Source organism: Bacillus rossius, chromosome 13, assembly GCF_032445375.1.
Source record: "Bacillus rossius redtenbacheri isolate Brsri chromosome 13, Brsri_v3, whole genome shotgun sequence".
NCBI classification, from domain to species: domain Eukaryota; kingdom Metazoa; phylum Arthropoda; class Insecta; order Phasmatodea; family Bacillidae; genus Bacillus; species Bacillus rossius.
The window spans coordinates 31,660,333-31,677,982 of NC_086340.1; the positions used below are offsets into that span (position 1 = coordinate 31,660,333).

Below are 17,650 nucleotides of genomic sequence, written 5' to 3' on the forward strand. Positions count from 1 at the left end.
AAGCCCAATAACAATTTCGGCAGCTTGTTGATGGCCGATTCTTTCCCAATATCCCTGTTCTGTGTATTTATTTGTCGTTGTACCAACTGGCTTCACTGTCTACAAAGTGAAGAATCCAATTAAAAAAAAAAAACAGTTTAATTTTAAATCTAGATTTATTTAAGATAAAAAAAGAAAAAAAATTAAAGAGTACTTTAAAATAATTTTTAAGTAATATACAACCAGGCCTGGCGAGAGAAACAAAGGGACCAGGGGCAAATAATTTTGACGGGCCCCCTATCCATCACTTCACTCACAACTTCACAAAACTCACAGTTAAAAAAAATCTAAGGACTGTTAAAGTTACCATTGCAGAAACTGTACAAATTGATCTGCACCTATCGCATAACTTGTGAGGTTTACCTGTAAATTCTATTTACAATATATTTGTATTATTCGTCCTACTTTTAAGATAAACTCAGAAAAAAATCTCAACTCAAACGGACCCCCGTACCTTCCACCCGTAACCACTTAATCTTACGTAGACCCATATGCCATATACAACCCAAGGACGGAGCGAGCGAATGTTTTTGTAAGATACTATACTTGTAGGAAATTGGGAAGGTGCTGCACCAGAGACGTTTTCTGACCATTCTTTACCAGAGTCCTACTGAAATATGTTTTCTTATCTCCTTAGTACCAAATATCTAACCGTTAAAGAGATGTCGATTTTCATTAACAAATCTTATTTATCTGTAATTGTTTCACAGATGTTAAAAAAATATCTCTTATAAGTGAATGAATGAAGAAGTTGGATTTGAACTAATCTCAGAAAATAAGCAATTTAACGCACGTAAAAATATTAAATTTCTTTAATCTACATTAGAATTAGATAGACGCGTGTTTTATGATGGATTTTTTTAAAAAAAGGTAGTTCAGTGTGATTATATTTTCGAGTACACTGAAATTGGTGGTACGAAATCGGCACACTAAATTTATATTAAGTATAAACATGTGCTTTGGCAGCAACACTTTATTTGTTACAAATCCTGAATGGTTTTAAAATAAATGTAATCTCATAGCATGTGACATTACATCGTGTCTTTTGCTTCAGTTGTTACGACTGTAACCTTCCCAGTGGTGAACCTTGGTAAGCAGAAATAATTTTTGTCTGATCGGAATTCAAACCCGACCCTAGGGAATGTGGGTTCTTTGCCTTAATCACGGCGCCGCCACCAACTGCTCCAGAAGTCTTGGTCATCATCTAAGCACAGTTCACACTGCATATTTGTTTGTTAATGGTATTTAATAATGATATAATATTGCAGATATTTGTAAATTTGTACATTTACAAGCAAACAGCTGTATAACCACAATGAAAAACTTTTTTATGTTATACTTGGTTCGAATTATTGCATGGAAATTTATGCTATGGATTTTCCGAGTACTTAAACTTATTTTTGAACCCTTCCTTGAATAATAATAATATTAATTATAATAATAATTACAATAAAACCAAGTAAAGTTCCAATTGTTGAATTTTCGATTTTAATTTCCATTATTTAGAAATTTTTGCTTACTTAAAACATTAATAAAAAATTATATTTATGCACCAAATTTCGTGTGACTGACTATAAATAATCAGTATTGTTTAAAAAAAAAATTGGTTGTCTGGAAAGTCGGTTTACCGACGATACTTTAACGTGATGTCACAACAAAACATTGATGAAATGATTTATCCAGAAGAAAATGAAATATCCAATTCTGCCTGAGACTGAGCCGTAATAGGTTTTTGCAGCCAAACCATTTAGGCATTAAAAGTATGTTATTCTTAGAGAAAGTAATTTTTTTTTAAATTTTTCAATTTTTTGTATAATAAAATCAGCGATGATAACCGCACGGCCACGAGGCCATATTGGAAATAATAGTTTCAGATGTTGTATATATATTTATAAAAAATTTGTTTTGTGTTGTGGAAGTTTTAAAAACGTATGTAGTCCGCCATGTTTATTTCTTATAGTGGTAGGCGGGAAATTTAAAATATATTGTCGGCTGCTAGTTGGCCGCCATGTTTATACTAACTTCAAGATCGTTGAGAATTTTTTACGCTTTTTCGCAATTACACATTTAACGACGAAATTTGTTCGTCGTGAAATTAAACGTAGAATTTAATAAAAATTCCCTTGCAGTTAATAAAAAAGTATTAGTAGGTAAGTTGAAGAAAGAATTTCGGTTTTAATTTCTAACCCAGACGCTCGTGGTGCGCTGGGGCCGAGATTAAAATTCGTCGAGAATATTTTACGTTTTTATGTCTTCCAGTGTTCAAATAGATATGCAATTGTGGCCCCGGGCACGTATTTTATTTATAATTCATTAATAATAACGCCCCTCGTGATAAACAAAGGTAAACGAGTGCCTGGTTTCCGCGGAAGACAATGAGCGTAACGGGACACATCTTAGTGGGACAATGTGCGTAACGGGACACTTTTTCGTGCGTGCAGCCGGCGTTCATCGATTTATTAGACGTTGTCACGTCTAAAGTATTTTATATAGCATAGCAATGTTTTGTACGAATTTTCAATATGTTCCTTTTAGTATTATAAACTATTTGGACAACTGTTTTTCAAAAGTGCAAAAAAATTCTGTGCATGTTATCGGTACTGATTGTTGTAGTTCGTCATATATATATATATATATATATTTATAACTTATGATTTGGCAGTGCTTGAAACTGGTTGGTATGATTTACTTATCTGTTTCCTAATATTAAGGGGTTAAAATAAAATAAATGCTTGTTTATAAAATTTATTAACATTTTTAATATCCTTCACGGCAAACTAGATGTGTAACTATTTCTCGTAACATTTTTAATAATATATATTCTTAACTTCATAAATGGTTAGATACATTATGTTTGTTAACAAAGGTCTTATTCATAAGCTATAAATATTTATAAATAATATACATAATTAATCACAAAAAAGTAGCTGACATTTTTGTACTTCATCATCATCTTACTAATTGTTTCGCCATCTGTATGCAGATCTCCGGAAATAATACCTCGCATTTATCTTGTTGATAATAATCTTCAATGTTTTTAAAAATGCATTCTTACTTTTTAATAATTTAACGGGAGTTAAATGGGATATTTTTTTCAATATATAATTTAAATACGTAAAATTTTTTAATGAATATTTGAGGTATCACAGGAAAATGTAGAACACCGTAATAATATTTGTTATAACCACGAATTATGTCATTAAATTTTCATAGACTCTAAAGACCGTTAACACCTTGCGCTTATAGGCGAACAATTTTTTAAGGTTCTGTTTCACCCACCACTAAATTATTTGATGTTTCAATTAAAAATTTTGCATTGAAATATTTTAAAAATGGGACTGTTAGAGTAAACTGGTAGGCGATTCCCAACATTTGATACTCAAAAAATAACTTCTATGCATGATGCATTAGGTAACGGTAATATTCTATAATGACGAATACTTTTTGACTTAGTAAAACTAGCGGATAATATATAGGACATAACAGATCATAAAACTATTTAAATAACGTCACATGAAATGCTTATATTGTAGAACACGTGTATACATTTACTTGATAAAAATAAAATAACAGAATTAAATTGCTTTAAATCATAATGATCTTAAAGCATAACGGTAGTGCGCATAGACTCTTTTTTTTTTAAATTTTAAACAGGCGGTACACTTAAAAAAATTACGAATAAACTAAATTTATAATAATATAATTTAAGTGGTGTAATCAATACCGATTAAGTGGTGTAACATTTATTGTTTGTACGATTTGCAATATTTACCCTTGTACTAAAAGACGGTACGTTTTATTTTATGTGATATAGCAAAGAAGCCTTATCTGAGGAACAATCAAATCATCAACAAAATCAATTATTATAAATAAAAATAACATTCAAATATTAAAGCTAGCTTTCCAAGCAAAACCACTGAATGAACATATTTGTTTACTACATTTACAAAACAAATAAGTTTATTAAAAAGCAATGCACAATGTCTTAAAAAAAAACTCCGTGTTCAGCTAAAGAAAACAGTCTTTGTTTACAAAAATTTTAATCTTCAAGTAATCTGAAGCGATTGCTATCAGTACTTGATAAGATGTACAAACTGAGTACTTATTTCCAAAACGTGTAAGCCGTAGGTGGTTGTTATAAAATACTAAAGATAGTTATAACTGGCACAGGTACCTAAAGATTTACATTATGATATTTTATTAGTTCGTTTTTTACACGTTTCAAAGTTAAAAGTACAAGATTCTGAAAGTAAATTTAAACATTCGATGTTTTACAGTGTGACCAAATATTGAATAAATGCGTCACAACTCACTCAAAATTCGTCAGTAAAGCAGTCTTAAGGAGAATCTAAGTACTGGTGTATAGTTACACGAATGTCGCAAACGAAAACTTGCGATTACCTCACGCCAATCACTAAAATGAAAGTTCATTGAGGTAGAAAAGTCCTGCCCAACACGTGTCTGTCAGCGAAACGTCCAGGACCTAGAGTGCTGATGCCTGGCCCTAAACGGGCGTGCACCACGAGAATTGCATCCTTCTAGCCGGGAGAAACTTCGATGTCCACCGGAGATTCCTCTGCAGCAGAAGTGGGATGCCGAAGCGTGTGTCCCTTTGGACTACCTGCTCTTGATGTTGTAGCGCAGCGCGAAGTAGGTTACCTAACACCACCAGAAGGGCATCCTTCTCGCTGGGAGACTCTTCGACGTCCACCGGAGATTCCTCTGCAGCAGAAGTGGGATGCCGAAGGGTGGGTACCTTTGGACTACCTGCTCTTGATGTTGTAGCGCAGCACGAAGTAGGTTACCTAACACCACCAGAAGGGCATCCTTCTCGCTGGGAGACTCTTCGACGTCCACCGGAGATTCCTCTGCAGCAGAAGTGGGATGCCGAAGCGTGTGTCCCTTTGGACTACCTGCTCTTGATGTTGTAGCGCAGCGCGAAGTAGGTTACCTAACACCACCAGAAGGGCATCCTTCTCGCTGGGAGACTCTTCGACGTCCACCGGAGATTCCTCTGCAGCAGAAGTGGGATGCCGAAGGGTGGGTACCTTTGGACTACCTGCTCTTGATGTTGTAGCGCAGCACGAAGTAGGTTACCTAACACCACCAGAAGGGCATCCTTCTCGCTGGGAGACTCTTCGACGTCTACCGAAGATTCCTCTGCAGCAGAAGTGGGATGCCGAAGGGTGGGTCTGTTTGAACTACCTGCTCTTGATATTGTAGCGCAGCGCGAAGTAGGTTACCTAACACCACCAGAAGGGCATCCTTCTCGCTGAAAGACTCTTCGACGTCCACCGAAGATTCCTCTGCAGCAGAAGTGGGATGCCGAAGCGTGTGTCCCTTTGGACTACCTGCTCTTGATGTTGTAGCGCAGCGCGAAGTAGGTTACCTAACACCACCAGAAGGGCATCCTTCTCGCTGGGAGACTCTTCGACGTCCACCGAAGATTCCTCTGCAGCAGAAGTGGGATGCCGAAGGGTGGGTCCCTTTGAACTACCTGCTCTTGATATTGTAGCGCAGCGCGAAGTAGGTTACCTAACACCACCAGAAGGGCATCCTTCTCGCTGGGAGACTCTTCGACGTCCACCGAAGATTCCTCTGCAGCAGAAGTGGGATGCCGAAGGGTGGGTCCCTTTGAACTACCTGCCCTTGATGTTGTAGCGCAGCGCGAAGTAGGTTACCTAACACCACCAGAAGGGCATCCTTCTCGCTGGGAGACTCTTCGACGTCCACCGGAGATTCCTCTGCAGCAGAAGTGGGATGCCGAAGGGTGGGTACCTTTGGACTACCTGCTCTTGATGTTGTAGCGCAGCACGAAGTAGGTTACCTAACACCACCAGAAGGGCATCCTTCTCGCTGGGAGACTCTTCGACGTCCACCGAAGATTCCTCTGCAGCAGAAGTGGGATGCCGAAGGGTGGGTCTGTTTGAACTACCTGCTCTTGATATTGTAGCGCAGCGCGAAGTAGGTTACCTAACACCACCAGAAGGGCATCCTTCTCGCTGGGAGACTCTTCGACGTCCACCGGAGATTCCTCTGCAGCAGAAGTGGGATGCCGAAGGGTGGGTACCTTTGGACTACCTGCTCTTGATGTTGTAGCGCAGCACGAAGTAGGTTACCTAACACCACCAGAAGGGCATCCTTCTCGCTGGGAGACTCTTCGACGTCCACCGAAGATTCCTCTGCAGCAGAAGTGGGATGCCGAAGGGTGGGTCTGTTTGAACTACCTGCTCTTGATATTGTAGCGCAGCGCGAAGTAGGTTACCTAACACCACCAGAAGGGCATCCTTCTCGCTGAAAGACTCTTCGACGTCCACCGAAGATTCCTCTGCAGCAGAAGTGGGATGCCGAAGCGTGTGTCTCTTTGGACTACCTGCTCTTGATGTTGTAGCGCAGCGCGAAGTAGGTTACCTAACACCACCAGAAGGGCATCCTTCTCGCTGGGAGACTCTTCGACGTCCACCGAAGATTCCTCTGCAGCAGAAGTGGGATGCCGAAGGGTGGGTCCCTTTGAACTACCTGCTCTTGATGTTGTAGCGCAGCGCGAAGTAGGTTACCTAACACCACCAGAAGGGCATCCTTCTCGCTGGGAGACTCTTCGACGTCCACCGAAGATTCCTCTGCAGCAGAAGTGGGATGCCGAAGGGTGGGTCCCTTTGAACTACCTGCCCTTGATGTTGTAGCGCAGCGCGAAGTAGGTTACCTAACACCACCAGAAGGGCATCCTTCTCGCTGGGAGACTCTTCGACGTCCACCGGAGATTCCTCTGCAGCAGAAGTGGGATGCCGAAGGGTGGGTACCTTTGGACTACCTGCTCTTGATGTTGTAGCGCAGCACGAAGTAGGTTACCTAACACCACCAGAAGGGCATCCTTCTCGCTGGGAGACTCTTCGACGTCCACCGAAGATTCCTCTGCAGCAGAAGTGGGATGCCGAAGGGTGGGTCTGTTTGAACTACCTGCTCTTGATATTGTAGCGCAGCGCGAAGTAGGTTACCTAACACCACCAGAAGGGCATCCTTCTCGCTGAAAGACTCTTCGACGTCCACCGAAGATTCCTCTGCAGCAGAAGTGGGATGCCGAAGCGTGTGTCCCTTTGGACTACCTGCTCTTGATGTTGTAGCGCAGCGCGAAGTAGGTTACCTAACACCACCAGAAGGGCATCCTTCTCGCTGGGAGACTCTTCGACGTCCACCGAAGATTCCTCTGCAGCAGAAGTGGGATGCCGAAGCGTGTGTCCCTTTGGACTACCTGCTCTTGATGTTGTAGCGCAGCGCGAAGTAGGTTACCTAACACCACCAGAAGGGCATCCTTCTCGCTGGGAGACTCTTCGACGTCCACCGGAGATTCCTCTGCAGCAGAAGTGGGATGCCGAAGGGTGGGTACCTTTGGACTACCTGCTCTTGATGTTGTAGCGCAGCGCGAAGTAGGTTACCTAACACCACCAGAAGGGCATCCTTCTCGCTGGGAGACTCTTCGACGTCCACCGAAGATTCCTCTGCAGCAGAAGTGGGATGCCGAAGGGTGGGTCCCTTTGAACTACCTGCTCTTGATGTTGTAGCGCAGCGCGAAGTAGGTTACCTAACACCACCAGAAGGGCATCCTTCTCGCTGGGAGACTCTTCGACGTCCACCGAAGATTCCTCTGCAGCAGAAGTGGGATGCCGAAGGGTGGGTCCCTTTGAACTACCTGCTCTTGATGTTGTAGCGCAGCACGAAGTAGGTTACCTAACACCACCAGAAGGGCATCCTTCTCGCTGGGAGACTCTTCGACGTCCACCGGAGATTCCTCTGCAGCAGAAGTGGGATGCCGAAGGGTGGGTACCTTTGGACTACCTGCTCTTGATGTTGTAGCGCAGCGCGAAGTAGGTTACCTAACACCAACAGAAGGGCATCCTTCTCGCTGGGAGACTCTTCGACGTCCACCGGAGATTCCTCTGCAGCAGAAGTGGGATGCCGAAGGGTGGGTACCTTTGGACTACCTGCTCTTGATGTTGTAGCGCAGCGCGAAGTAGGTTACCTAACACCACCAGAAGGGCATCCTTTTCGCTGGGAGACTCTTCGACGTCCACCGAAGATTCCTCTGCAGCAGAAGTGGGATGCCGAAGGGTGGGTCCCTTTGAACTACCTGCTCTTGATGTTGTAGCGCAGCACGAAGTAGGTTACCTAACACCACCAGAAGGGCATCCTTCTCGCTGGGAGACTCTTCGACGTCCACCGGAGATTCCTCTGCAGCAGAAGTGGGATGCCGAAGGGTGGGTCCCTTTGAACTACCTGCTCTTGATGTTGTAGCGCAGCACGAAGTAGGTTACCTAACACCACCAGAAGGGCATCCTTCTCGCTGGGAGACTCTTCGACGTCCACCGGAGATTCCTCTGCAGCAGAAGTGGGATGCCGAAGGGTGGGTACCTTTGGACTACCTGCTCTTGATGTTGTAGCGCAGCGCGAAGTAGGTTACCTAACACCACCAGAAGGGCATCCTTCTCGCTGGGAGACTCTTCGACGTTCACCGGAGATTCCTCGGAAGCAGGAGAGGGACGCCCGAGATACTACCTGCTCTTGATGCTGTAGCGCAGCGCGAAGTACGTGGCCACGCGGAAGATGACGAGGATGGTGACCAGCATGGCGATGTTGAACCAGTACTCCCCTTCCCCCACGCCGTACAGCTTGATGAGCTGCTTGGGGTGCCGCAGGTGGCAGTAGGTCTCGTCGCGGCACTCGAGCGTGTCGCGGTCGTAGTCGTAGATGGCGAGCACCATGGCGATGGCGGCATAGCGGAACATGCTGAGGAAGGACAGGCAGTAGAACACGAACGGCATGTGCGAGAAGAGGATGAGGCAGCCGGCGAACAGGATGGTGAAGCACAGGAACACCGAGCCCACGAACACGCCGTTCTGCGCATGGAACACACGACACACGGCGTTATGCACCTCGTCTTGGTGACGGCGAGGGTATTAGAGGATGTTGCCTGGAGTGCTACACCGTGGAAGGAGAACATAACAGTTCTGTAGTACATATACACAAACTTATTAAACAGAATTATACATACATAGAGCATTATAAACTATAGTTTTTAAGATTTTCGTCTATTCTAGAAACTTTTTCACGTCATTTGCAACCTATATAAACAGCCTATTTGTTTTTTGGTACCCAATTTGGTTGCTAATACAATAATATTTTTATTTTATTCAAAACATTATGTTTTGACGTACGCCATTGCTAGTTTTTCGCTGTATGCCATAGAGAAAACTTTAAAAATGGACAAAATATTATGAATATGAAAAAATATATATAAACAAGCCTATATCAGAAGTTGTCTTGTGTATTTAACATTTGACATCTGCTGATTAGGGCTATTTTTTGCGTATTTTTTGTAGTCATTATTGTTTGAAGGTTCTTTGGGTTTTCTTAATGATATATGGTGTAAACTAGTATAAGGTGGCTCCAAAATTATATTTTAAAAATTCTTCCACAATGTAAAAAACGTTCTAAGAATATATATTTTTTTGGCTCTTAATTTTGAGTGATTAATTTCAGAAGTTACGGAGTGATAGCTTTTGTGAGTGCCGGAGTGATTTGTTTATAAAATTTGCTTCCAATAAAACAATTTAACATTCAAGCAGTTAGTGATATGCACTACAACAACTGTAGGGGTTAAGGAGAATTTAATTTATTGCAGAACTGAAACTTTTTAGGTTTAACTGCAATGTCACTGGCTACTTCATGATATGGTTTGCAATTCTATCACAAAAACTCATTTCGTGTTTATTGGCTGTAGAAATCGTAACAAATTTGAGACTATTGAAATGCCAGGTAAAATAAATTTATATTTTCTGAAATAAATTCAAACCATTTCTTGAAGTAGCCAGTGGCATTGTAGTTAAACCAAAAAAGTTTCAGTTCTGCAACAAATTAAATTCTCCTTATTTGTACAACCCAAAAATATTAAAAATGTAATTTTGGGAGCTAATTATGCAAAACGTATGCGCTATATACATTTTTCATTTCGTGAAAGATAAACAACTGAGAAAGTATACAAGTTTATCTGTAATTACTGTAAATATAAAAATCTTGAACTGAAATTGGAGGCACCCCCTTATTTTTTTTTCTCTGAACATAGAGACGGGAACTACCCGTCTCCCAACCCACCTATCAAACTTCAGATGATGCGCGCGGGCCTGCCAGCCGCAGCCAATCGGGCGACACCGTCCTTCTTCGTATCCGAGCATCCTAACCTTTCAGTACATACTACTCAGTGTCGCCTGTTACGGGTGTGAGCACCATGACATGACGGTCTATGCGCTGCACTTTGACGCCAGTCTCCGAGCTCCGATCTGACAACCACGCTGCATATTTTCTTCCTGGGGCCGCAGCTGTTTCTAAGTGCGAGCGACTATGTGGGTAAAGTTACAGAATAACGATTGACTTGATGTAAGCTTTTGGACATACGCCATTGTTAAACACATGTATATGTCTGTAGAAGAAAACTACAAAAAACACAAACTAAGCGAAAAAATTGCTGTTGTCAACAGGATATAAACACCACATAATATATATATATATATCCTATATTTTTTACATATTTTAGAAAAATATCATTTGGATGTTCTGTCACTAAAAATCAAAAATAAAATATTTGATGGACTCGTATTACGGTTGACAACAGAATTTTTTTGCTTAATTTGTGTTTTTGTCTTTTGTGTTTTTTGTAGTTTTCTTATACAGACATACATGTGCTTAGCAATGGCATATGTCCAAAAGCTTACATCAAGTCATGCACTCCCATTGCACAAATCTTTCAAAGATAATAGAATAACGATTATATGTTATGAAGAAGTCTATGGAAGTAAACTTACTGAATGATTTAATATCTATACATATGTATAAGGATGTTAGTATGTATGTATGTATGACGGTGATAAACTCCGACACCGTTTGAACGATAGCCATAAAAGTTGGCACATCAAAATGTATTTCATTGAGAAGTATTTTATGCTATACTTTTTTTTTATTGTAATACGCCAAGAGATGGCCCTGCAGCGCATCAACTTCTAAACCGTTCAACCGATCGCCATGAAAATGGGTATATTGTGATTTTTACTGTCCTTAATCCTCAATGTTAACAAATAGTGATTGAAACTGTGACAAGTTTTTGGTGAGTGAGTTTAACATGGAATACCATTTCAAACGATTATATATTGCATTAATCGATTTTAGATATATAGAGATAAAAAATAAACACTGGCAGGACAATGTCTGTCGGGTTCTGCTACAAAAGTAATAAAAAAATAGTTTTCTTGAAATGATAATTGTCTCTTATATAATAATAAACAATTAGTGTTTGGAATTCAGTAGATGGTTTCGATATTCATAGAAAATTGTTACATTTAAGCATTTATTGTACGACTTAACAACCATGTTAGTGAATTATTACATTAAAATAAATAAATATGTAATTGTGTTCATTTTCTTGATATTATCTAAGATGGTTTTCACACTATTAATTTGAAACAAAATGTTTAAAAGTATTTATATACATAGTACTATTACACAGTATTTTATTCTCTACACTGCAGTCTTTAGTAAAAATATATTTTTTTTTACATATTAAAGAAAAATATTATTTGGATGTTCTGTAACTAAAAATCAAAAAGAAAACATTTGATGGACTGGTATTACGATTCTGAAAAAAATAATAATAAATTGTTTAAAGTTCCATGGTTTTCGAGTTGCAGGCATTTTTTCAAAATTTTAAAATCATAGCCATTATCTAAATGTTAGATACTGTGACTAAAGGGTTTTGCTTCACAATCTTAAATAACCCTTCTATTAACAATTTAAAATAAAACAAATATTTTGACTTTTAGGGAAATGTTATTTATGACAGAAAAATTTTAATCAGGTAAATTTAACTCTTTGCGCTGTGAATAAAATTACTTTGCTAAAAAAAAACAAGTTATTTCCTTAAAGTAGCCATTTTAATAATAAAATATTATAGTATGAATAATAAAATTTAAACGAATAATTTTTTTTGTTGCATTAGTCTTCTTAAAGAGGGGATTTAAAAAATTTTATAAAAAATATCTATAATCAGAAAACAACGAAACATTTTGAATTATGGTTTTGTGATTCCGAAGAATAATTTACTGACCTATCAACTGTTCTGGGCTTGACTTTGAGTTATGGGACATGGAGTTATGTGCAACTGGAGTTTCATGCCATGGAGTGTGGAGGCCGGCGCGAGGAGAACTGTCAGGACGTTACATTTCAAGGAAGATTTCCTTTATCTCGTGGCCGAACAGGCGTCAACTGGCACTCGGTTGTAGCACGATTAATACGAGTTATTGACAATCCGATATGGAAGGCTGAGCCACAAGAGTACCGCCTATATGCAAATGAAATTAAAATTTCCATGCTAATGTAACTCTGCAAGTTTGAACTTCCCAAAATTAGTATCTTAAAAAAATAAAAATAAGAATTTTTCTATTCTCTGCAACCCATAAAATTAATGCCTAGGTTTTTCCAAACAAGTAATATTTCAAAATTTTTGCTAAAATGGCATAGTTAACTTATAAATTATGGACTGAATAATTTCGCAGTTTCAATGACATCTAGGATAGACTTCAGAAAACCAGTGCGTACTCCGATAAAAGTCCCCTGCTTATTGGTATTTACTTTTAATGCCTTGAAATATGGGTTACTTTTTATTTGATACTGCTTAAGTCGATGGTTTTTCAATGGTTCGGAGTCCTTATTATAAACTGTACTCTAAACACAGAAGAATGGATAAAATAAATTTGTTTGGCTTCTAGCATATCTGGTAACAAAAGCCGCGATAATATTCAGGTATCTACATATAATAAATTATATTCTGATTATGTTTCACATTACATGCTGATATTTTAAATATTAAAATAAAATTTTGTAATATAATTTAATCCTCACTATGACACACGAATCTCACTCCCACTCAGCCAGCCACTCTTCTCGGTACCAACCAGCGCCACTCACCACGAGATTAAACACAGTCTCCAGGAAAAGTCCAAGGCTCTCAACCAGCAGGGTAACTAGCACGCACACGCGAGCAGGAACATCACGATTCTCACTCCCACTCAGCCCGACACTGCAGCCGACCAGCCAGCGCCACTCACCACGGGATTGAACACAGTCCCCAGGAAGAGTACAAGGCTCTCCACAAGCAGGGTGACCAGCACACACACGCGAGCAGGAACATCACGATTCTCACTCCCACTCAGCCCAACACTGCAGCCGACCAGACAGCGCCACTCACCACGGGATTGAACACAGTCTCCAGGAAGAGCCCAAGGATCTCCACCAGCAGGGTGACCAGCACACACACGCGAGCAAGAACATCACGATTCTCACTCCCACTCAGCCCGACACTGCAGCCGACCAGCCAGCGCCACTCACCACGGGATTGAACACAGTCCCCAGGAAGAGTCCAAGGCTCTCCACCAGCAGGGTGACCAGCACACACACGCGAGCAGGAACATCACGATTCTCACTCCCACTCAGCCCGACACTGCAGCCGACCAGCCAGCGCCACTTACCACGGGATTGAACACAGTCTCCAGGAAGAGCCCAAGGCTCTCCACCAGCAGGGTGACCAGCACACACACGCGAGCAGGAACATCACGATTCTCTCTCCCACTCAGCCCGACACTGCAGCCGACCAGCCAGCGCCACTTACCACGGGATTGAACACAGTCTCCAGGAAGAGTCCAATGCTCTCCAACAGCAGGGTGACTAGCACGCACACACGAGCAGGAACATCACGATACTCACTCCCACTCAGCCCGACACTGCAGCCGACCAGCCAGCGCCACTTACCACGGGATTGAACACAGTCTCCAGGAAGATTCCAAGGCTCTCCACCAGCAGGGTGACCAGCACACACACGCGAGCAAGAACATCACGATTCTCACTCCCACTCAGCCCGACACTGCAGCCGACCAGCCAGCGCCACTCACCACGGGATTGAACACAGTCTCCAGGAAGAGTACAAGGCTCTCCACCAGCAGGGTGACCAGCACACACACGAGAGCAGGAACATCACGATTCTCACTCCCACTCAGTCCGACACTGCAGCCGACCAGCCAGCGCCACTCACCACGGGATTGAACACAGTCTCCAGGAAGATTCCAAGGCTCTCCACCAGCAGGGTGACCAGCACACACACGCGAGCAAGAACATCACGATTCTCACTCCCACTCAGCCCGACACTGCAGCCGACCAGCCAGCGCCACTCACCACGGGATTGAACACAGTCTCCAGGAAGAGTACAAGGCTCTCCACAAGCAGGGTGACCAGCACACACACGCGAGCAGGAACATCACGATTCTCACTCCCACTCAGCCCGACACTGCAGCCGACCAGCCAGCGCCACTTACCACGGGATTGAACACAGTCTCCAGGAAGAGTCCAATGCTCTCCACCAGCAGGGTGACTAGCACGCACACACGAGCAGGAACATCACGATACTCACTCCCACTCAGCCCGACACTGCAGCCGACCAGCCAGCGCCACTTACCACGGGATTGAACACAGTCTCCAGGAAGATTCCAAGGCTCTCCACCAGCAGGGTGACCAGCACACACACGCGAGCAAGAACATCACGATTCTCACTCCCACTCAGCCCGACACTGCAGCCGACCAGCCAGCGCCACTCACCACGGGATTGAACACAGTCTCCAGGAAGAGTACAAGGCTCTCCACCAGCAGGGTGACCAGCACACACACGAGAGCAGGAACATCACGATTCTCACTCCCACTCAGTCCGACACTGCAGCCGACCAGCCAGCGCCACTCACCACGGGATTGAACACAGTCTCCAGGAAGATTCCAAGGCTCTCCACCAGCAGGGTGACCAGCACACACACGCGAGCAAGAACATCACGATTCTCACTCCCACTCAGCCCGACACTGCAGCCGACCAGCCAGCGCCACTCACCACGGGATTGAACACAGTCTCCAGGAAGAGTACAAGGCTCTCCACCAGCAGGGTGACCAGCACACACACGCGAGCAGGAACATCACGATTCTCACTCCCACTCAGCCCGACACTGCAGCCGACCAGCCAGCGCCACTCACCACGGGATTGAACACAGTCCCCAGGAAGAGTCCAATGCTCTCCACCAGCAGGGTGACTAGCACGCACACACGAGCAAGAACATCACGTGTCTCACTCGAACTCAGACCGACACTGCAGCCGACCAGCCAGCGCCACTCGCCACAGGATTGAACACAGTCTCCAGGAAGAGCCCAAGGCTCTCCCCCAGCAGGGTAACTAGCACACACACGCGAGCAAGAACATCACGTGTCTCAATCACACTCAGCCCGACATTGTAGCCGACCAGCCAGTGCCACTCACCAAGGGATTGAACACAGTCTCCAGGAAGAGCCGAAGGCTCTCCTCCAGCAGGGTGACTAGCACGCACACAAGAGCAGGAACATCACGTGTCACAATCCCACTCAGCCCGACACTGTAGCCGACCAGCCAGTGCCACTCATCACGGGATTGAACACAGTCCCCAGAAAGAGTCCAAGGCTCTCCACCAGCAGGGTGACCAGCACACACACGCGAGCAGGAACATCGCGATTCTCACTCCCACTCAGCCAGCCACTGCACTCGGTACCAGCAAGCGCCACTCACCACGGGATTGAACACAGTCTCCAGGAAGAGCCCAAGGCTCTCCCCCAGCAGGGTGACTAGCACACACACGCAAGCAAGAACATCACGATTCTCACTCCCAATAAGCCCGACACTGCAGCCGACCAGCCAGCGCCACTCGCCACGGGATTGATCACAGTCTCCAGAAATAGCCCAAGGCTCTCCCTCAGCAGGGTGAATAGCACGCACACAAGAGCAGGAACATCACGACTCTCACTCCCACTCAGCCCGACATTGCAGCCGACCAGCCAGCGCCACTCGCCACGGGATTGAACACAGTTTCCAGAAAGAGCCCAAGGCTCTCCCCCAGCAGGGTGAATAGCACGCACACACGAGCAGGAACATCACGATTCTCACTCCCACTCAGCCCGACACTGCAGCCGACCAGCCAGCGCCACTCGCCACGGGATTGATCACAGTCTCCAGGAAGAGCCCAAGGCTCTCCCCCAGCAGGGTGACTAGCACACACACACGAGCAGGAACATCACGATTCTCACACCCACTCAGCCCAACACTGCAGCCGACCAGCCAGCGCCACTCGCCACGGGATTGAACACAGTCTCCAGGAAGAGCCCAAGGTTCTCCCCCAGCAGGGTGACTAGCACACACACGCGTGCAAGAACATCACGACTCTAACTCCCACTCAGCCGGACACTGCAGCCGACCAGCCAGCGCCAATCGCCACGGGATTGAACACAGTCTCCAGGAAGAGCCCAAGGCTCTCCCCCAGCAGGGTGAATAGAACGCACACACGAGCAGGAACATCACGATTCTCACTCCCACTCAGACCGACACTGCAGCCGACCAGCCAGCGCCACTCGCCACGGGATTGAACACAGTCTCCAGGAAGAGCCCAAGGCTCTCCCCCAGCAGGGTGAATAGCACGCACACACGAGCAGGAACATCACGATTCTCACTCCCACTCAGCCCGACACTGCAGCCGACCAGCCAGCGCCACTCGCCACGGGATTGATCACAGTCTCCAGGAAGAGCCCAAGGCTCTCCCCCAGCAGGGTGAATAGCACGCACACACGAGCAGGAACATCACGATTCTCACTCCCACTTAGCCCGACACTGCAGCCGACCAGCCAGCGCCACTCACCACGGGATTGAACACAGTCCCCAGAAAGAGTCCAAGGCTCTCCACCAGCAGGGTAATCAGCACACACACGCGAGCAGGAACATCACGATTATCACTCCCACTCAGCCAGCCACTGCACTCGGTACCAGCCAGCGCCACTCACCATGGGATTAAACACAGTCCCGAGAAAGAGTCCAAGGCTCTCCCCCAGCAGGGTGATTAGTACGCACACACGAGCAGGAACATCACGATTCTCACTCCCACTCAGCCCAACACTGCAGCCGACCAGCCAGCGCCACTCGCCACGGGATTGAACACAGTCTCCAGGAAAAGCCCAAGGCTCTCCCCCAGCAGGGTGACTAGCACACACACGCGAACAAGAACATCACGATTCTCACTCCCACTCAGCCCGACACTGCAGCCGACCAGCCAGCGCCACTCGCCACGGGATTGATTACAGTCTCCAGGAATAGCCCAAGGCTCTCCCCCAGCAGGGTGACTAGCACGCACACACGAGCAGGAACATCACGTGTCTCACTCCCACTCAGCCCGACACTGTAGCCGACCAGCCAGCGCCACTCACCACGGGATTGAACACAGTCCCCAGAAAGAGTCCATAGCTCTCCACCAGCAGGGTGACTAGCACACACACGCGAACGCAGGAACATTACGATTCTCACTCCCACTCAGCCAGCTACTGCACTCGGTACCAGCCAGCGCCACTTACCACGGGATTGAACACAGTCCCCAGGAAGAGTCCAAGGCTCTCCACCAGCAAGGTAACTAGCACACACACGTGAGCAGGAACATCACGATTCTCACTCCCACTCAGCCCGACACTG

General features: G+C 44.7%; 1 protein-coding gene across 2 annotated transcripts in view; it reads right to left on the bottom strand.

The window, feature by feature from the left end:
- Positions 1-227: 227 nt before the first annotated feature.
- Positions 228-17,650, bottom strand: part of LOC134538430 (ATP-binding cassette sub-family G member 1-like) — a 270,817-nt gene continuing 253,394 nt past the window's right edge. For both annotated transcript variants that reach the window (XM_063379754.1, XM_063379753.1), the window contains exon 12: positions 228-8,930. In XM_063379754.1, coding sequence (XP_063235824.1) covers positions 8,586-8,930 — 345 coding nt within the window. In that variant the 3' untranslated portion in view covers positions 228-8,585. The remainder of the gene's footprint in view (positions 8,931-17,650) is intronic.